General features: G+C 51.5%; 1 protein-coding gene across 3 annotated transcripts in view; it reads left to right on the top strand.

The window, feature by feature from the left end:
- MRAS (muscle RAS oncogene homolog) overlaps nucleotides 1-21,098 on the top strand; it is a 53,031-nt gene that overhangs the window by 2,502 nt on the left and 29,431 nt on the right. For all 3 annotated transcript variants that reach the window (XM_032408631.1, XM_032408629.1, XM_032408630.1), the window contains exon 2: nucleotides 20,146-20,356. In XM_032408631.1, coding sequence (XP_032264522.1) covers nucleotides 20,164-20,356 — 193 coding nt within the window. In that variant the 5' untranslated portion in view covers nucleotides 20,146-20,163. The remainder of the gene's footprint in view (nucleotides 1-20,145; nucleotides 20,357-21,098) is intronic.

Here is a 21,098-nt window from a genome sequence, read left to right as displayed (position 1 = left end):
ACATCAAGTCAGATTTGCGTGGTGACCAGCGTGCTGGATCAAGTGAGTTCTCAGGGAACATGACCTCTGCTTTATATCTCACACCTGGTGTAATCAGTTCTACCAATGAAATGCCCCCACACAGAGTGTTCCTCCCTGCAAGTGATTGAAAACATACTGCTCATGCACTCTGTATATTTTGTACAAACCACACTTATGTGACCTAAATGTGCAAAGCTGGAATATTCTCAAGCATCAGGAGTGTGCACGGAGTTGCAGAGGTTCTGTACCTGTCAGGCTCAAGGCACGGAAGAGGTGCAATTACCCTTGTGTGGGGATGGGACAGAGGAAGGAGCTGGGAGAGCACCCTGTGCCCTGGGGCATCTGGCAAGTATCCATTGTCTAGGGACTATGCAGAAAATTCAGGGTCTGAGAGGAATTTTGTTGGTGGACTCTGAGGCCTTGCCAACCTTCATCATCTTGGTGTTACCACTAGGCCTTATGGTACTGGATCAGTGGGGCTGCTTTTGGCTGCAAATAACAAAACCCAAGGAATAGTAGGTTAAGCAGAGTTTAGATCTTCCAAGGATGCCGAAGCTGTGAAGTTGCTGTACACAGACACTGGATATTAGTGCCACTTCCAGCGAGCTCTTGCATGGGAAAGGCAGCCAAGAAGGCTGAGGGTCTGGTGACCAGAGCAATGGTTTTACCTTATTGGGTCACAGCCTCTTCAGTATGCCAGTGAGAAGCCCAGAGGAAAGTTGCCTGGGTGTACAGAGTGGGCATACAATTCAGGGGATTCACGGATCTCTGAAAACAAGCCCTAGATTCCAGGTTAGATGCCCTGGTCTAAGCCACGTTGTGTCACTAGTGGTTACTGAGGACCCACTCTAGGCTCTGCGGCTCTGCCCTCGCAGCTAGGCTATCGGCCTGGGATGGTAGAGTCAGGTGTTAAGAGTGAAAATGAGCAGGCCAGTTGTTGGTGCCTACTTCAGACAACAGAGCTGAGCTGCGGTGAGGGGACAGCCGTGTTGCACCCCTCGGCGCCTGCCGTGCATACTTCGGTGCTCATCTGCAGTCTTCTGGGTGGTGTTTCTGTTGCACATGATGAGATTGGCCTCGCCTGCTCCCAGAGACTCCACCCCCGGGCCCCCACCACTGAGCGCCGGGTTGGCACGATCCAAGGCAGCTTTCTGCAGCCATCCCTCTTGGAGGGTTCATGAAGTAGCAGTGTGTATTTAACTTCTTAATGTCCCTCTCATTGACCTTTGGTATTTTTGGTAGCTTTTCTAGGTGGGGCCTGCTGATGGCCAGAAGGCCAAATGACAATGTAGGTCATTGCTGGTTGCTGAAGTGTTATTGTGGGTCTCAGACGGGCATATTTTCATCTCTAGAGCTTGGCATCTGGCTACCTAGATGGATAAAACACCATGATTTACATCTGGTTGTGGTGCTAATGAGATTTGGGAGAGCACCAAGGATGGATTTGGGTTTGGCTGTGCAGCGGCGTGGTGGTAGCACGAGGAGAGGATGGAGAGGTGGGGGCTCTGCGCCCTGGTTCTGGTCTTCTGTGACTATCTAGAGGTCCTTGGGCACATCCCATGCTACAGGGACCCAGGCACCATCTGTGACTTATCTGCCTGCCCTCAGGGTTGTCATGGGATTAGATGAAAGACACTGATGAGAACATGCTTGGGAGACCAGAAAGGGCCATAAGGATTAAGAGCATCATCAATATTCAAGCAACCTCAGATAACAGAATCATAGATCCAGAAGGGGCCCCTGGAGTGTAGTTAGTCTAGATTCAGATCCTGTAGAGCACATTTCTCAGAGCGGTCAGGGAGATAATTTTAGGTGGGGCACATTCAGCATCATTTCATTTTAATACATCTATTTATATGTATTATAAAAATACAGGCATCACATCAAACCCATTTTTAAAAAATGGATATTTTGTTCAAATTAAGGCTAGAGAAAGATTTTAAGTTAAAAAATATGGTGGGGGCACCTGGCTGGCTCAGTCGGAAGAGCATGTGACTCTTGATCTTAGGGTTGTGAGTTCAAGCCCCATGTTGCGTATAGAGATTACTAAAAAAATAAACTTAAAAAAAATAAAAGTAAATGAAAAGTATGGTGATTTTTTTTTTTAAGATTTTACTTATTTATTTGACACAGAGAGAGAGCAAGAGAGAGAGCACAAGCAGGCTCCCTGCTGAGTAAGAAGCCCAATGCGGGACTCAATCCCAGGACCCTGGGATCATGACCTGAGCCAAAGGCAGATGCTTAACTGACTGAGCCACCCAGGCGCCCCAAAGTATAATGATTTTAAGGTAAAGATTAAGCCAGTAATAGTTCAGTAGTAAACAAATATGGCCCAAACAGGAAAGTGACCCCTTGAATAAAGGCTGGGAAACTTTCAAGGGAGTCTCTCCCTTACAGTCCCTCCCTTACTCCCTTGGCTTCAGCTGGACCCTTCTAGAGATAGGAAGCTTGCTGCCCCCAAATCCGTCCACTTTTCCATTTGGGGATTCTCTCGTCCTTACAAAGTTCTTTCCTTTCTCCCCTTAAGCTGCCCCCCACTGGATGTGTCCCACATGAATCTCTGACAGTCATGCTTTTCTCCAGCACCAGCTCCACTTTTTTCAGTGGCTTCTCAAATGGCATGGTTTAAAGACAGTCTCTGTCTGTCCTCCTTTCCTCCTTCCCTCCCTTACTTCTCACTCCCTCCCCTCCCCCCTCCTCTCCCCCCTCGTTCTTCCCTCCCTCCCTTCAACAAAGACTTGTGGGCTGGCCCTAGGTTAGTCACCATATTAGCCACATCTAGGCCTCACAGCAATTTCCATTAGCCTTTTATGTATGTGGAAACTAAGGCTCAGGAGGTTGAACAGGCCACGTCCAGTCAAAGCCTGAGAAAAGCAGAGCTCCGGAGTCCGACCAAGGTCTATCTGGTCCCCAAGCACATGCTCCTTCTGTTACACTGTGCTGCTTACAGAACTGGATGACCAAAAACGACACATCTCTTGTTTCCTGGTGCTCATGGGGCCTGCCCCTCAGCAGTCTGACCACACATGACCGGTGCTGCCCGGGAGCAAAGCCCTCATGAGGAGGGGGGACAGAGCAGCCTATGCTGGAGCGTGTGATGAGGTGGCTGGTTGGTGAAGAGGGGCGGAGCGCCTGGCTGGCGGTGATTTTCCCTGACTCCTGTTAATCTTACAGTCAACTGCCAACCCCTAAATCTTTTGGGCACTTGGTCTATTTTTTAATTTTGAAAAAAAAAAAAAATGAAAATATAAAGGATCGTATAACAAACACCACGTGCCCATACCCAAAATGGACAGATGCAGCAATTTAGTCTACACTCAATCCATTGCGCGGGTAGGTCAGGACTTCAGCCGTATCCCTGGTCATTAGGCCTGGCTGGTTTGGGCCTGTCCTCGGCCTGAGGCGGGCTTTGGAACCTGGCTCCTGAATTTCCGTGTACGGGCTCTTTCAGCTTCCTGTCCCCCACTAATTCAGGTGCCGCCTGGGCCTCCCCCAAGGTTGCCCATAGCTGGGGAGAAACCACCGGGGAGCGGGGGGCGGGGGGTGAGTGGGCGCTTTTGGATTTAACCCTTGTCCAAAAAGTTGATCTGCTCTCAGAAGCACCTGCCTGGACCACTGCATGTTCAGGCCAGGCTGCAGAGCGGTGTCGTCACACCTGCCCAAAGCGAACACCGTTTAAATGGTAACCTATATATTTAGAAAAGAGAGAGAAAAAACATGATTTTATAATTAGATGGCAGTGATTTGCTAAGCAGCTCATTTTACACAAACCTCAGCAAAATTCATCTTCTATTCCAAAGTGTAGAACTACTTTAAAGCGCCGTGTGGTACCTTTCGGATCCCAGCTCTGCAGGCCCAGTGAGGAGGGAGGAGCAGCTGTTTGTAGCCTTCTCCTTTCCACCCCCAACGGACTCCAGGACACCCGGGCTGCAGCCGGAGCCTGCCTCACCCCTCGAAGCTCGAAGCTCGAGCCTCAGAACAGTTAGCAGAGTAGTTCTTTTGAAAGCCATGCCGAAGAGATTCAGAAACTTCCAGGAAAGCCTTCCACTCCCAGGCAGATTCCATTTGTAGGGAGTCACGACGGGGGAGGAAGATTTGAACTAGTTTCCTAAGAGAACATGGGGACCTGAGGTGGTCCCCAAGTCCTCTTTATTAAGTGGTAAGAATGAGTTGAAATATTCTCTGTCCCTGAGTGGCCCAGAGAGAACAACGCTGCCTGCGTCCCTTCCCCTGAGTCTGACGGAGATGCTGCCAGAGGGACCTGCTTGTTGGGCTTGCTCTTCCAGTAAAAGCAATCGGGAGACTGCACCAGTGAAGGCAGTGAAACATGCTGTAAAACCAATTCCTGTTTTTTTTATTATTATGTTAGGTTAATCACCATACATTCCATCATTAGTTTTTGATGTAGTGTTCCATGATTCATTGTTTGTGCATAACACCCGGTGCTCCATGCAGAACGTGCCCTCCTCAATACCCATCACCAGGCTAACCCATCCCCCCACCCCCTCCCCTCTAGAACCCTCTGTTTCTCAGAGTCCGTAGTCTCTCATGGTTCGTCTCCCCCTCTGATTTCCACCCCTTCATTCTTCCCCTCCTGCTATCTTCTTCTTCTTCTTTTTTTAAACATATAACGTATTATTTGTTTCAGAGGTACAGATGTGTTTGCACAGCAAAAGAAACAGTCAACAAAACCAATTCCTATCTGACTGTACAGAAATACACAGACCTGTTATGTTTACAGGCCCACTTGTCTCTTTTTTGAATCTGATGATTTGGATGATTTCTAATGAATTTCTCCCCTTATTACTAACCATCTTTACTCTGGCTCCAGGCTTAACATTGCTCACTTAGATTACTGCAGTACCATTCTAACGGATTTTCTGTCTCTAATTTTGCCCCCCTGTAAATCCATCTTAAAGTTGGACAAAAAGAAATATCAGAATCAAATCTGAGCAATTTTACTCCTTTGCTTATAGACCCTTAATGAGTAAGGAGAAAGGGACTGGTCCTACCAGACACTAAAATACTATAATACCAGAATAAAGTGGTGTAGGCCTGGCTCAGGAATGGATAGGTCAATGAAACAGAATAGAATGCCTCCCCTGAAGTCCCTCCTCCCCCCAAAAACCGCTTTTTATTTTAAATGAGACCTACTTTCAAAAGAAAAGTTCTGGTTTCATAAGAATCTGCTGTATATGCTATGTGTTAGGCGGCCCCGACTATACCCAAGTACCCCAGACAGTGACCATGTTTGTGGGCATGTGGGGCTGTGTGGAGCTTGCAGGAGGGGTGGTGGAGGTGGGGAGGCCCACCCACCCCATAGAAACGAATCATTCTCAGGGAGCTCTGGGAACAGGTTCTTGCCTCTCCAAAGCAGCATATATTCATTTCAAAAGCAAAATTAATTTTCATTTCATTTAGGAGGTTTTTTTTTTTTGTCCCTTAGAATTTCAACATACCTTCTTGAAAATTCCCCCTTTCAGATAACCCACACACTCACCCCTTTGTATTTGAATTCTGCTGGAAATGTAGGGCTCGAGGAGGAGACTGAAGGGAGCCCATCTCTCTTGGCGAGGACCATTCTCTCACAAGTCGGCTCAGCAACCCAAAATAGCCTCTATCATGTTCTTCTTTCAATGCCGGCTTTATTGTAACCAGGGATGATGGAAAAGGGTGGAGCCACCGTCCCAAAGCCTTGGGGGCATATATTAAAAAAATAACTGTATGAGATCTGTCTTCTCAGCCATCCCTCCACACCCACATTCCTCAGGTTGAGCTTCCTTGGGCAGCAGAGCTGGCAAGGCCTGGTGCTCCTCACACCCAGCTCTTCTTCTCCAGGAAGCCAGGCCCAGCCCCAGGTGCCCTGCTGGCCTCCCCGGGAGCTAAGGTCAGCTGGCATCAGAACCTTCCCGCCCACCCCTCCTCACTGACCCCCCGACACCGCCCGCCCGCAGTGGACAGAGGCCTGAGTCCACTTATCTGGACTGGGTGGGTGTTTCCTGCATGTTTGAGATTTTACAGAGGAAATCAAAATAAAGAAACAAAGCCTTTGTTTTACTTCTGGACTCAAACTGGGGATGGCTGGAAGGATGGAAAGGGGGAGCTGGAGTAGGTCACTTGGCACTCCAACAAAATAACCATTCTAATAAAGCATTTAACAGGGACTTTTTTCTATTTGGGGTTGGTGTGAGTGGGGAATAGGAAAGACAGGGCGGAGGGCTGGGAGAGCCTCTGTGTGTGCAAGGAGAGGGCCCCAGGCAGGGTCTCTGACAGGGGTCTGGGGCCACCAGCAGGGCTGCTGAATTGGCAGCCAGAGGGGCCAGAGGGGGTCTCAGTCCTCCTTTCTTTCCTCAGAAGACCCACAGGAGAGCAGGAAAGAGCGTGGACTGCAAGGGCTAGAGGAGCCCTGCTCCAATTTCTGCCCTACCACCTGTTGCATGTGACCTTGGGCAGTCCCCCACCTCTGTGAGCCTCCCTTGCCTGGTCCCCAACAGGGAACGATGCAGCTGTAATGCAGATGTCCCAGCCACCCCATCCCAGTTCTTCCTGACCCAGTTATACCGGGCCAGGCCCTCATCCCACATACATGGAAATGGGGAGGTGCTCTCTCCAGTATTTCATCATTCTTCCCAAAGGATTTTCTTTGTAGAAGTTCTCTGAGTGTATTATTTATTTTTCTTTCTTTTTTTTTTTTTAAGATTTATTTATTTATTTGAGAAAGAGTGCAGGGGGCAGGGACAGAGGGAGAGAGAGTCACAAGCAGACTCCATGCTGAGCACGGAGCCCAACAGGGGGCTCGGTCTCACAACCCTAAGATCACCACCTGAGCCGAAACCAAGGGTTGGACACTCAACTGCCTGCACCACCCAGGCGTCCCAAAGGTGTTTTATTTATTTATTTTTTTTAAGTAGACTCCACACTCAGTGTAGGGCTCGAACTCATGACTGTGTGATCAAGACCTGAGGTGAGATCAAGAGTCAGACACTTAACCGACTGAGCCACCCAGGTGCCCCTATTATTTATTTTTCTTTAAAAATTACCCAAGCATTGATGAAAATGCTCCCCACCTGTAGCATTTCTGAGGCTTTCGAGGTGGGGACCATGTCTGCTGGCCATCTGGCCTCCCGGGTCGGCTGCCCCACTTTGCCCCGTGCATGCGTGCAATCAGCTTGGCTTCCTCATTCCTTAAGCCCTATTAAGCCATAGCTAACAGGCTTTCACCAGGGGCTTATAAGAAATGGGGTTACCCATTGCTCAGAACAGGGCAGAAGTTAAAATTGAGTAGCAGACCTCTTCCTCTTGACCGCACCACTCATTTTCCTGGACACTTTTCCCCAGAGCTTCAGAGAACTCCAAATTTCCATTACTTTTGGTGGCAGAGCAGTCATGAGATCTGTCCTGGACCAGGCTCTATGCTTTTGCCTCAGGAAAGAGCCGCTGAAGAACTCGTCTCAGCAAGAGTTACGCACCCTAGCCTTACACCGCTAGCCAGGTGTAACTTAGCACTGGGCACTAGACACATCAAATTCCCGATGACCAGGGCGAACCCAAGAGTACATTTTTTTCCTTCCTGTTAGAACGTTTTGCAGAGTACCCACGAGGACTGGAGCTGATGTAAATCAGCACATATTTATTGAGCACCTTCTTGGTGTCACACGTGTGCTGGGCACCCGAGGTACCGTGGAGAGTCCAACAGAGGACGGCCCTGTGCTCATGGAGCTGACACATTAAGGGGGGTGGAGTGGCCGTGTGTACAGTGCCATCAGGAAGGACAGCTGAGTGTCCGGGAGAGTGTCACAGCAATCTCCCCCAGTCTGAGGTGTGGTAGGGGGTGCTCGGGGGAGTACATGTGAAGTGCTGAGTGTGTGGTCGGGACGTAATAAACAGGCACTATAATGATCAGTCCCCGCCACAGGACTCAGCCCCCATGCATCTCCAGCATGCTGCTACTCCCAACAGCAGTTTTGCATAGAGGGCTTTATCATTTTTCCAAGGTTACACAGCTAGGAAGTGACACACCCAGGATTCAAAATTGGATGTGTCGGACCCATTTCCAAGCTCCTGACATCTGCTCTGCCTCAGGCTTTCTGCCCCTGGGATGGCCCCCACGAGATGGGCTATAGCATGGGGCATAGCTCTGAAGCTTCCCCCTTTCTCCAGATCCCTGAATGAGGCGGCACAGGTAGTGGATTCTGATCATTTCTCCATCATCAGAAATAAAACACGCTTCCTTGTTAAATCCTGGGATGGCCAAGGGGCAGGAGCAGTAATACTTCAGTCCAGCTGGGGGGCTGGGGTCTCTCTGTTGAGCGGGCTGTGCTGAGAGCTTCTCTGGCTGAAGGAGGTGATTCAGAGGGAGCACCTGCCTCCCCCACCCCCACCCCCGCCCTGAGCGCTTTGGGGCAACCTGGAAAATACAGCTGTGTGTGGCCCCAGGCACCCTTCTGCACAGTTTGGGGGAAGGGGGCATTGGCAAGAGTTCCCACAACAAAGTGGTAATGATAATGGTAACAAGAACAAGAAGAATAGCAACCCTTTATGTGCCAGGCACTGTTCTAAGCACTTGCCTGTATGAGCTCATCGTGTCCTCAGAACAACCCTGTGAGGTGGATACTGGGGTTAGCAAGTGAGGAAACAGGCACACACGGATTGAGCCGTGCGCCTGAGGTCACACACCTAGCAGAGGGGCCAAAGCTTTGATGCAGGACTTTGTATAAAAGTGCTGTCTGTAGGAAAAAGGGAGGTGGGAGGCCAGTAGTGCTCCTGGGGACGGAGCGGGCCTGTCAGCTCAGCCCATTGCTCCCTCCCTGGTCCTGGCCAGGCTGCTGAGGAGGGGAGGAGACCTGCAGCGACTGTTTTGCATTTGGGGAGAGGGGTGTGAAAAGTTGCCTTCTGCCTTTCCAGCTGAGTGGGCTTAACATCTGGAGTTTGGGAGGGTCCCTGAAAAGTCACCGGCCCCCCTCCAGCCCTGGTTCACCCCTCCAGAGCCAGGCTGCTGGACCCTCCTTCCTCCATCCTGCTTCAAGGAAAATCCCACACCTCCCCAGCTGCTCATTGTCATGCCCACCTCGTTTTCAGGAAGTTTCCCTTTTATTTTGCTCAAGCCCGGCTCTCTACAGTCTGGTTATTCTTTTAAAATGGAGATTGGCTTGCCTCTCCCCACCTCAGGCAGGAGCCTGGACTGTTTCTGTCTCACTGTTGGTCAAACAAATAAATTTTTATGTTTTTCATTGATTGTGTTTGACATCGAATATAAATGATAGAATGAAAGCAGTGGTCGTTTTTGAATGTGCCTTTCTGCCCTTCACCTCCCGGGGTCCCGAACACTCCTCGGGTGGGCCGTGTGCCCTCCCACTAAAGACTGCTAGCCTGGAAAGTCTCCAGGCTGAGTAACCCCTGCTACTGCTACTCCTCAGTGTCCTTTTCACCTCCTTTAATCTCACACCTCTTTGTGGCCAAAGCCAGGCCAGGCCACGGCAGTGCAGAGTGAAGATGGGGCCCAGCCCTCAGACCCCTGCCTGCCCCAACCTAGTGGGGAAATGTGACAGGAAAATAACTCCCAGCTCCTAGATTTGAAGGGAGGAGTAGAGGGCCATGCTCCTGAGAAGAGGCGGAATGGCCACGGAGCTGAGCTAGGAGCTTTGTAGTCAGACTCGCAGACGGACAAGCCACAGCACCTCTGTGAAATCAGGGTTCATCACTGACAGGCGCTAAACAGTGCCTTCTTGGTGTGGTAGCTGTGAGGAGTCAAATGGCCTAATGGCTGCAAAGCCCCTGGCTGCCCCCTGCCACCTGGCCAGCACTCCCCAGACGCAAGCATGGTGGCTGAGTGGAAGGAGATCTGGAAGGTAGGAGAGGGCTGGGGAGGAAGGGAGCACTTCCGGAGGCTGTTCCTCAGAGAGGGAATGTTCTCACAGGTGGAGGAAAGGGGAAAAGGCAGAGAACATTCATTGGCAGACTCCAAGGTGCCCTGGTAGGGGCTGGAGCCCCTGACAAATTAGGCGCCATCTCTGTCCTCAAGGACGCCATACTAGGAATCAGCAGGAGCAGAGGCTGCGGGAGGGGCAAGCGGTGCTGAGGGCAGTTCAGGGAGGGCCTGGAATGCTCCGGGCAGCAGGGAGAGCGTCAGGCACCCACGGGGGCTGGCTGAGGGGTGATAGCACCGGAGCAGTGGGAGGATAATGCGGGGTGGGGGGGCAGGCGGAGGGCAGGGCCAAGCCACTGAGTGCACCTGCCATGAGCGGCGGACTTGCTAGGCCTTGGCCTTGGATTTGAGGTAAAGGGTTTTTTGAGCTGCTAGGGGAAGGAAGAGGGGAAGGAGTGCCAGGGCAGAAAGGTGGGACGAGGGGTCTGGAGGGGGGTTGGTTGTTGAGGAGTGGCGCTGCCGAGTCCATGTGGTGAAGGGTTGAGGCTGAACAGCCCCGGGGGAGCTGTGAGGAGACAGCTGCATCACAATGGGGAGAGAATGGGACAGCGGCCTGCCAGGCTCTGGGGAGTCTGAGGGGCCCGAGTATCCAGAAGCCACCCATCGCTGGTGGGGTGACTGCCAGAGTGGCTTTTCCAGTGGACATGCAGGCTCCTGTCTAAGGCTGAGACTTTTTGGCTGCAGGCATGACTGCCTCAGCACTAGGAAAATATTAATAGGCCCCCAGGGCTGGGAGTAAGAATTTAAACATAAAGCTGCTTCTTCCTCTGAGCCCCTACCTGCCACTGAAGGAAGCTGTGACCCAGGGAGCTACGCCCGCCGCACCCCTGGATTGAGGTCACTCCCACCCTCCCGGTGGCAGTAGGACATGGGGACATGGTGGGGGGCGGCGCTGGGGTGGGACCCCTGAGGCTGAGAGGGCCAGGTGGCAGCACCCCAGGAGCTGGGGCTGCCAGTGGGGTGCATTGTTCTGAAGGGCTGAGTGGACCCTGAGACACTGGCGCCCTCGTTAACCCCTCAGTTTCCAAGAGCCTCAGACCTTCCCAGGCCCTGGACTAGCTGGGGGGTGAGTGGGGCAGTTTTCGTTTTTACTTGCTAAGTCTGAGCTTCCCCCTTTACCAAGCTGTTGCCCTGGGCAAAGGCTTTCACATTTCTGCCTCTGTCTCCCCGCTGGTAAAACTGGAAGACTAAATGCCACCGTGCGGGGTCGTGCCTGGGGCCTTTGTGCCCGTGCCGGCCCACCTGCATCACTTTCCTGTGCCCGCCTGACCCTGAAACCCTTCCCTGTCTGCTTCCCTCTCCTCTGAGCTACTGCAGGACTTGGAGTTTGTCCCATGCAGGTTATCCAGTCTCCCCTGGCTTTTCTCCCTGGTTAACTGCACTGCGGGCAGCAGAAAGAGTTGGGGGTCCATTGGATTGGGTAGGCCAAGATGTGAATGCTGCCCTCCAGGGCAGAATTGGGGGGGGGGGGTTGCTGAGGCCCACACACAGTCAGCATGAGAGCACACCGAGGAAGGAGTGGTGAGGGCTAAATTCTGTTGAGCTGTTACCTGTGGAAGCAGCCCATTCACAGGGCATGAGCTCAGGCAGGACTCTGGAGAGACAGGAGGGCTTCCTGCAGGAGGAAGGCTTAGGATGGATTTTGAAGAATGCTGGTGATGGTAACAACTTGAGTGTACTGAGCACTCACTATGGGCCACACACAGGCAGGCAAATCAGTGCAGCGTGCCATGACCACCAGGCGGCAAATGATGCTGCTCTCCCTACTTTTATTTATTTTTTTTAAGATTTTATTTACTTATTTGTCAGAGAGAGCACACAAGCAGGGGGAGCGGCAGGCAGAGGGGAAGCAGGCTCACTGCTGAGCAGGGAGCCCGATGTGGGACTCGATTCCAGGACCCCGGGATCATGACCTGAGCCGAAGGCAGATGCTTAACCGACTGAGCCACCCAGGTGTCCTTGTCCCTACTTTTACAGAAGAGAAAACTGAGGTGCAGAAGATAAGTAACTTGCTTAAGGTCGCAGGCTGAGTCAGTGGCTCAAGGTCCTTGATGAGGGGTTCCAGGGGAGGGGCCAACCCCAAGCTGGGCAGGGAGCAGCCGGTGTGCAGGCACAAGGAGACAGGCTGGGGCTGGGGCAGCAACCAGCACAGTGGAGAGGGGCCCAAACAGAGGGGCTGGAACATGGGTCTCAAAGCTGCCTGGTTCTTCCACTGTGCTAGGCAGCTGCCTGATCCCCCAGCTTCCTCCCTGGTCCTCGGGGCAGCAGCATGCGGCAGCACGAGACCTGTGCCCTGTTGGGCAGACTAAGTCCCAGTTGGGATGGGGGTGGCGTGTCTGTTCCCAGTGACTAGTATCTGCCCTGGATGCCTCCCCCACAGGGGCAGGGATGTGGCCTTGGAGGTCTCTGTGACTCTGACATCACCTGCCTGGCTCACTGCTGACCTGTTTCCAGCACTCTCGGATCTGCTGCCTCTGGTCTGGCCTGACTCTGCCCCCACTCACCATTTTGCCAGCGATGAGAAAACGCCCAGTACGATGGGCTGGCCACGGGCTCTGGAGCCATGCGGCGTGGTTTCCGATCCTGGCGCTGCCACTCTCGAGCTGGATGACCTCAGAAACGTTATTTTACTTTGTTGTGTCTCAGTTTCTTCAACCGTAAAATGGGGCATAATCAAAGTCATGCCCCAGAGGGCTGTTGTGAGAACTAAGTGAGTTAATGTGGTAAAATCTTCCAACAGCATCAGACCGTTCACTTACGTGAATGAATGAATTGTTCATTGTCTTGAACACTGATCACTCCTGTAACTCTTCCAGCAGTATTTCCACATACCTATTCTGGGACTTAAATAGCTAAGCTCCAGGCCCTGTCAGGAGGTACTCTCAAGCTAGTGGGCAAGACCCAAGTGTCAGCAGTCGTGATATGAGGAAGCCCGTGGTCCTCGGGGGTCGTGAGTAAGGCCAAGGGCACTGCATCCCTCGCCTGGCTCACGTCCTCCATTGGCCTTTGCCTGGATCTCTGGATCCCTGTCTGACCATTTCTGCCCTGCTGTTAGCAGTCCAGGTGTGGTCCCGGCAGAGGAGTTTGGATTTGATGGGGGTAGAAAAGCAGGGGCTGAGGTATTAACCCAAGACTCAGCTCATAGAGTTCTCCAGAGATAACCAGGCAGGCTCCCCCTAAAGGTCCTGAGACCCTCCCACAGAACAGGATGGCCGGTAAGTGACATGTTTTCGAGGGAACCCGGAGAGTAGTGGGTTAGATCTGGGGTGCCACACAAGTTTCCTGTATGGATCAGTCACCTGCTTCCAGCTGCCAAGGTGCTGCCTTACAAAGGGTTCTAAGACTGAGCAGGGAAGAGGACAGTGGTCGATTATGATGTCTGCCATGGTTTGGGAATGGGAGGGGCAGCACCCCTGCCACATACTCACCATCTAAAACCAGTGGTGTTTAAAGTCCTTTATCGCATAAAATAACACCCATGATCGGGTGGATGGTGAAGTCTTAATAATGGAGTGAGCTGAATGCACTGGTGGCTTCCCTGAGGGGTGGAGTGGTGCGGTGACAGAGCTGGGCTTGCATTAGCAGAGATGTGAGACAATGGGTTGGAGCAACATCTTGGGGAGGGGAGAGTGGAGAGTGAAGCCTTAGGGGATAGCGAGTGGCCTAGACCCCTGGCGGGACGGCACACCATCTCTGTGCAGCCTGCAAGACAGCTGCCCTGGGGAAGCTGCCCATTTCTGGGAATTGTGCAGAAGGGAAGGGCAGCTCCTGGAATGCAGAGCCATTTCCTCCTCATGGGTTGGGTCGCTCCCCCCAGTGTGTCCTCATCCCCCTGAGCTGGGCACACCCAGACATCATGGAGATGAGATTAGCTTCCCAGAGCTGATTCAGCTCAATGTGATTGAAAATCCATTCACTCTCCCAAGAGCTGCATTAATAGTGAATATGTCCCTTTCTCGTCGAGCCTTATTTACCAGACAACTTGTAGTTCAACTGCTGGGATTGGAGGAATCTTTAAAAATAATTAGTACAGAAGTAGAGAAGCAAAAAGCAGTGAAAACTAAACTTTCAATAAAGTTAGCAGCGTCTTTGGGTGAGGCTCTGGGTTGGCCACTGCCCCAACTCCAAGAATCTTTGGTCCTATAGTCAGGGCCAGGGACACAACCAACAAGAATGAAGAGTGCCCAGTGGGTTAGCGAAATCACGATGACAATCAAAGAAAAACTCTGTGATGCTGTAAAACTAATCACCCAGAGAATTTTTTTTTTTTTAAGATTTTATTTATTTATTTGAGAGAGAGAATGAGACACAGAGAGCATGAGAGGGAAGAGGGTCAGAGGGAGAAGCAGACCCCCCGCTGAGCAGGGAGCCCGATGCGGGACTCGATCCCGGGACTCCAGGATCATGACCTGAGCCGAAGGCAGTCGCTTAACCAACTGAGCCACCCAGGCGCCCCTCACCCAGAGAATTTAAGGCAGTGTGTTGCGATCGTTCCCAGCGTGACCTTTGGTGTCCAGCCAGTCCACTGCAGATGGCCACTGAATGGTGGGGAGTGTGATTGCTGTGGAGCCTCTCCTGGGCACCAGTTCTTCTGGCCAGGACTGTTTGACACTGCTTTGGAAGTGTGCTGGTTGGGGGGATAGGGTGCATGGAGGGGCCAGGGAGCCCATGAACCCCTTGACAATGTCTGCCGGCAAAGCTGTTTCTTTTTTATGGGCCTGCTAACAAAAATGGGCAGTATTTGGGGCTATTCTTTTGGGAAACAAGCTCTGTAGAAGCCCTAGAACCTGGGAATCTGGGAGAATGCAACACATTGGTAAGGGATCATAGCCACTGGGCACTGCTGTTTTGGGGGCTAGAGCTCTGTTTTCCCAGGCATTTATATGTGTTGCTGTATTGGGTCCTCCAACAGCCCTATGCGGTACAGGTGCTCTTAGGGCTTTCGATGGGGGCAGGCAAGTGGTCCAGATCTACCTGGTTGGAGGGAGACCAGGGGACCAACTACTTTGCCTATCAGTGCAAATACGCCCGTACTGGGGCTTTTCAGTTTTTTTCACTGGTGCCTCACACATTCTTGAGCGTCCTATTCTCCTGTTTTATAGATGGGGAAGCAGGCTCCTGGAAGTTAAGAAACTTGTTCCAGGTCACACAGGGAGTCCATATCAGAGACACGAATGGAACTCGAGCTGCCTAACTGCAGTCACAGGCTATTAATGACACCCCCTACCCAGGCCACCCCCCCCCCGTGAGAACTAAGGGGGGCTTTGCACAGGACTGTCCCCAGGAGGTCTCAGAACCCTCCCAGCATACTTTGAAAATGGCTGGGTGAAGAGGCTCTTCTGGGGTCATCTGTCCACCCAGCCCCGCACCTCCTAGGAGCATCACCTCCTGCTTCTTGGCCCAAGGGAGGGCTGGCTGGGTAGAAGGCTGCCCTGGGGCAGTATCCAGCAGTCAGTCAATGAATAGACCCTGAGCCTCCCACGTGTTGGGCCCTGCCTGGCCCTGTAAAAGGCAAGGGAATGAGGAGATGTGGCTCCTGTCCTGGCGGAGCTTCTGAGCTGCTTGGAGGAGACGAAGCTGCCATTCAGGAAACAAAAATTCACACCTCGCAAGATGGTGCTAACCCTGAGAGAGAAAGGGAGCAAAAGACAGCCGCCAAAAAAAGTTTATTTCTCTGGTTAAAGATGCCCGAAGTTTTTGTATACGGGTTATTAAAATTGTCCGAGCAGCGACGCTGCCTTTGAGGAAAAAGTTTCCAGCATGTGGGAGGGGCTGGGCTGCCGGTGCACTGGGAGGGGCGCCGGGAGCGGTGGTTGCCATGGGAACCAGCGCTCAGCCGCCCACGCGCCCAGCGGCGGCTGTCCCAAAAGTTGGTTTCTGAGGGGAGGGGGCTGCCTGAACCTCGGAGCCATTTCCCATGGAAACAACGTTCTGAATGTTGGGCGACGTTCCCACACAGGCCTGCCTGCCCTGGAGCTGAGGTGGCAGCGGGACTTCTGATGGGGGAGTCTCTCCAGGGAACAAAGTAAACAAGGCGCGGGAACAAACATTGGAGCACCTTCTCTAAACTGGGCACATTTCATACATTTTAATTTCATGCTTAGAGCGGTCCTGCAAAGTATAATTTTCTAATCAATCCCATCTTACAAATAGGAAACTGAGGCTGTGAACAGTAACTTGCCCAACAGGGTCACCCACCTGGTCTGTGGGAGAGTATCTAGCATCGAAAACTGGTGGGGGAACTTTCAAGAGAGACCCTAGGTCCACGTTATACTACTCTCCCACCTCAAAGGGGCCATCCAAGACCCCCAAAAAGTAAAGAACCGACATTCTAGAGTGATCTCTAAAAAGATCTAGAAAGATCTCTGATCTTCTAGTTGAATAGTCTAGAGAGGAGGTGGGTCTTGTGAATGTAAGCAGTTTGCTCCTTAACCACCAACCAACTTTTTATCCTGTGGTGTCTTTCGTCATAGCCTGTGGTGACTGAAAAAAAATCTTTCTCTTTACCACTTGAGTCCAGCCTATTTTGTAGGAGTGTGGTGCATTTTGACTGCCCTCCGCACTTACAAAGACATTGTTTAGTCAGGGATTATTTGGGGGGAGGCTGAAAGCCTGGAAAAACATGGCCATCAGGAGAAGAGCCTTTATGAATTGGGGGGAGGGGCCTGGTCTGGACTCATTCTCTTGGCTGTGCAACACCTTCTTTCCTTCCTGGGCCCACGCTTGCTTCCAGAAGGGCTTTTCTGTGTGATTGGTCTGACTTGGTAGAAGGAGGCTGGGAGGGTTGCCCCTTGGCCCTCTCCGTGGTCAGGCCCAGTGCTGTGGCTGGTGGGTGGTCTGACAGTGGTTCAGAAATGCCTTCAGCTAGCCTTTTGCTCCCTGCTGATGCTCTGCCAGGCTTTGGCGATACAGAGAGGACGAGATGCCGTCCCTGCCCTTCTGTGCACATTAAATGTAGACTGTTTCAAGGATACCGGTGGCCTCTGCACCAGGAACTGCAGGGCACAGAGTAGAAGGAGGTGCCTCCCATAGGAGGTGATTCCTGGGCCCGGGCCTGACCTGTGAAGAGCTATGTGCTCTCCCAGGGGTCTGCAGGGGACTCGGTGTGACCCCAGGGCACACTGGGCGCACATAAAGCTGGTTGGGAGAGCGAGTAGAGGCATAGCTACCACTGGAGAGGTCAGCATGGTGACCGGTGACAGCCTTGAGTGTCCGGTGAAGGAGCCGGGACTTGGCCCATCAGCGATGGGCAGCACTAAAGCGTTTTTCACCACGGGGCATCCGGTCCAATTTCTGTGCTAACTGTGCATTCTAACCTGCTTCCATTGAGTCTTGGTTGGGAGGGAACCCCGAGTTGGCTGCCTGTGATGTCTCAGGGGCTCAACCCCTGAGTGCGGAGCTCTGTGAAGGGAAGGAGCCCCTCGTCTGTTTCCTGGCAGCTGCCTTGCTTGGCAAGCAGGTCCCCAGGTGATTCTGCTGTGGCTGGTCTGAGTACCGACGCAGAGATTCAGTTCATGTCCTCTATCATACTTACTAGTGGAGATTTCTTATCTTGTTTCATTTTGAGAAGAAAATCAAGAGAAATAATTTTCCTTCTTGATATCTTCCCACCCACTGAGTATTTTTTATTCATGTCGCTGCCAGCAGAGAATGGAAGGGAGCTTTAGAAACAGCCTCTCTCACAGGCAAACATGCCCACCCTGGCCCAGTGTCACTGTCCACCCTCGGCCAAGATGGCGGGTAAGGAGGGGCTGACACCTCGATCCCCTGACCTGAGAGGCAAAGGAGAGAGGGAGCTGGCCCTTGCCCTCCTCTCCCCATTTCTGTTTCCATCCAACTGCCCTGTGGCCCCTTTGGACCACCATCCCTTGTCATGTGGGAGATCTCAGTTTGCCAAAGCCTCAACTTGTCCCCACCTTTACCCTACTTAGGGAGACAGGGCACCAGATGCTGGGGCTGCAGCCGGCCCCTGGGCCCAATATCCTGCACCAAAGGAGCTTAAAGCCCCACCTGAAGGACACAGAGTCCTACATTTTCAGGTAGCTGGAACATTTATTTGGCGGGAACATTAAAAATTTTTTTTTTATTTGAGGATAGTCGACACACAATGTTACATTAGTTTCAGGTGTACAACGTAGTGATTCATCAACTCTATACATTCTGCTCCGCTCACCGCAAATGTAGCTGTCACCATGCATTGCTGTTACAGTACCATTGACTATGCTCCCTATGCTGTGCCTTTTATTCCCATTGGTGGGAATATTTTAATATTGTTAAACTTTCCCAGTATACATATATAATATTAGCTTGTTATAGCAAGTGTTGAGAAAAATTGAGAAAGTGCCCCCAAATCTGCCAGTCCTCTCTATGCCTAGAACCACATCTAGACATATAGATTCATTCATGGAAGTGCAATCATATGTACTTGTGGTTTTGCAGCCTGTTTGGGGCTTTTTTCATGCATAATATAAACTTTTCTAGGTTAGGGACTATCATCCTTTTTAATGGCTGCATAGTATTGCATTGTGTAGATAACTTTTTCTTTAACTCCCCCCGCAACATTTAAGTGATTTCCATTTTCCCCCTGTTCTTTACATCTTTGTACACTTGTCTGATTATTTCCTAGAATAAATCCTCATATACCAGATAGCTTCAAGAGGTGGTATGTCATTTTAAGTTTCGATATATTTACGCGAGTGTATTCTCAGTCCAGTCGGGACAGATTTACATGCTCACCCGCAGTGTATACAAGCGTGTATACTTCCTCAGGATGCAGGGAAGTCCTAAATGTCAACATCAAGCTTCAGTAACTGCAGAGCATTTTTGCAATGACTCCCTCCCGCAGCCCCATGCAGGTCAGCGTGGCCACATAACCCACACTTGTGTCGAGCACCCTTTCTGTTGCTCTCTAGAACTGAGGACTCTTTTAGAGCTGCCAATAACTGTAAAAAAAATCCAGCCCTTTCATCTGTTAGGTAAGGAAGGTATGGCTCGGCGTGGCCTTCCCAAGCAGCAGCGAGGAACGCAGGACACCCAGTCCGCACCCTTGAGTGTCCCCGTCACACCTGCGCCATGCCTTTCTGCCTCCCAGCTTGTGCAGAGATTCTTTTCTAGTACCGTGAGGCAGGATCAAGCTTGCACCCTCTTGGCACCGGGTCAGTGCTCCTGCTACCTGGGAGTGTCGCCATAGCAGGAGGGGGCATCGTTCTCCCTGGCACCCTGGCGGGGTCCACAGTTAGCAGCCCAGAACCCTGGGCTGAGCGCTCCTTCCGCACTCCCTGCCTCCCTCTCCTCCTTGTCACTTTATGACGCTGCTTCCAAGGATCACTCTTCGCTTCTCTGCTGTCACCTCTTCACAATCAGTCCTTATCTGTTAAGGCTCATTATTCTTTAGAATCCTCGCCCCGCGTTTCGGGCTCCTGCCTAGTCACCTTAGCTCATTAGCACTATTGACATCTTAGGATGGATAATTCTGTGTTGTGGGGGATGCCTTGTGCATTGTAGGATGTGTAGCCACAGCCTTGGCCTCTGCTGACTGCATGCTAGTAACACCCACTTGGTTTTAACAACCAAAATTATCTCCGGATATTGCAGATGTCCCTGGGGGGCAGGATTGCCCCTGGTTGAGAACCACTGCCTTAGCTGGACTCAACATCATTAAAACAAAACGTAGCCCTGCTCCTCCTCTTCCTCCCGCCCAGCTAACACAGGGGGTGACCAGATGCCAAGAGATTCCAGCACAACTTTCTGCATGACAAGGGGCAAGGAGACCGAGGGAAAGGAGCCACAATCACTAAATTCGGGGGGGGGGTGCACGGAGATCCTGAACTCTGGCACACCAGGCTGTTACGGCCAACCTTCCCTTAGCTCAGGCAACCTCAAATCCTTCTGGGCACAGCAGGCCCGTGGCCAGAGCTGATGTAAAAGGTGCCATCCCTGCTCGGACCAGCACCCACATGTTTACCTGTATGGGAATAGGGCAGACTTTAGTGGTAGAAATGCTTCTTTGACATGGCTTTTGGCTGTACTTGTTAAAGACCTCATGGTGTCTAGTAGTACCGTGTCCCCAAGACCAGGTGTGGCACATAGTTGGTATTCAATGAATGACTGAATCAATATATAATTGGGAGTATTTATTACTCTATAAGGTCAGAAAGGAAAAAGCCCCCGGCCTCATTACACATGTCTTGCCTCCCCAGGTCTGACCTACCATAAACATGGCAACCAGTGCCGTCCCCAGTGACAACCTCCCCACGTACAAGCTGGTGGTGGTGGGAGATGGGGGTGTGGGCAAGAGTGCCCTCACCATCCAGTTTTTCCAGAAGATTTTTGTGCCTGACTACGACCCCACCATTGAAGACTCCTACCTGAAACACACAGAGATTGACAATCAGTGGGCCATCCTGGACGGTGAGACCCAGATGGCAGCCCTACAATGGGGTGGGGGGGCGTGGGGGGGAAGTAGTGGGTGGGGAGGGGGGTGGGGGGGAGACGGAGGGTCAAAGGAAGTTGATGAGCTTCACTGCGGCCGGATGGCTTCTTTCATGTTGTCATTGTGACATGGCTGGTATAAGGCCGTGTATGTTTTCCAGGGTGAATTCTGAACAGCTTTGTGGAAACCAAAATGTGTATTCAACAAAGAGGCAAGGCTAGAATCATGCCAACTCAGTGATGTCATGTTTGTTATTGCTTGCTGATCAGAAGCGCTGATTAGCATTTACAGATGTCTCCGGCTAATAAAAAAGAAGGTGGGGGATAAATTATTTTTTAGTGAGCATAGTTTATTTTCACTTGGAGGGAAAATCTTGCATTTGACTTTGTTTCAAGTTTAGTCTAAATTGGTCTAGATGAGCAGTTCTCAAATTGTGGTAATCAGGCCAGCAGCCTAAACATTACCAGGATGCTTATCAGAAATGAAAACCCTCAGGCTCTACTGATTCCGAGATTCTGAGGGTGGAGCCCAGCAGTCTGTGTTTTAACAAGCCTTCCAGGTGAAGCTAAAGTAGAGAACCACAGCTCCAGATTCTTACTGGTTAGGACTTTATACTGTCTCTTAAACAAAGAGCCATTAGGGGTAGACTGTCATTGTAGGAGGGGAGCTTGGAAAGCCACTGGGATAGAAGTCCTCTGTCAGCTATGTGATTTGCAAGTG

Source organism: Phoca vitulina, unplaced genomic scaffold, assembly GCF_004348235.1.
Source record: "Phoca vitulina isolate PV1807 unplaced genomic scaffold, GSC_HSeal_1.0 scaffold10, whole genome shotgun sequence".
NCBI classification, from domain to species: Eukaryota; Metazoa; Chordata; class Mammalia; order Carnivora; family Phocidae; genus Phoca; species Phoca vitulina.
The sequence above is the reverse complement of the archived record's forward strand: the minus strand, read 5'-3'. Positions and strand labels throughout refer to the sequence as shown.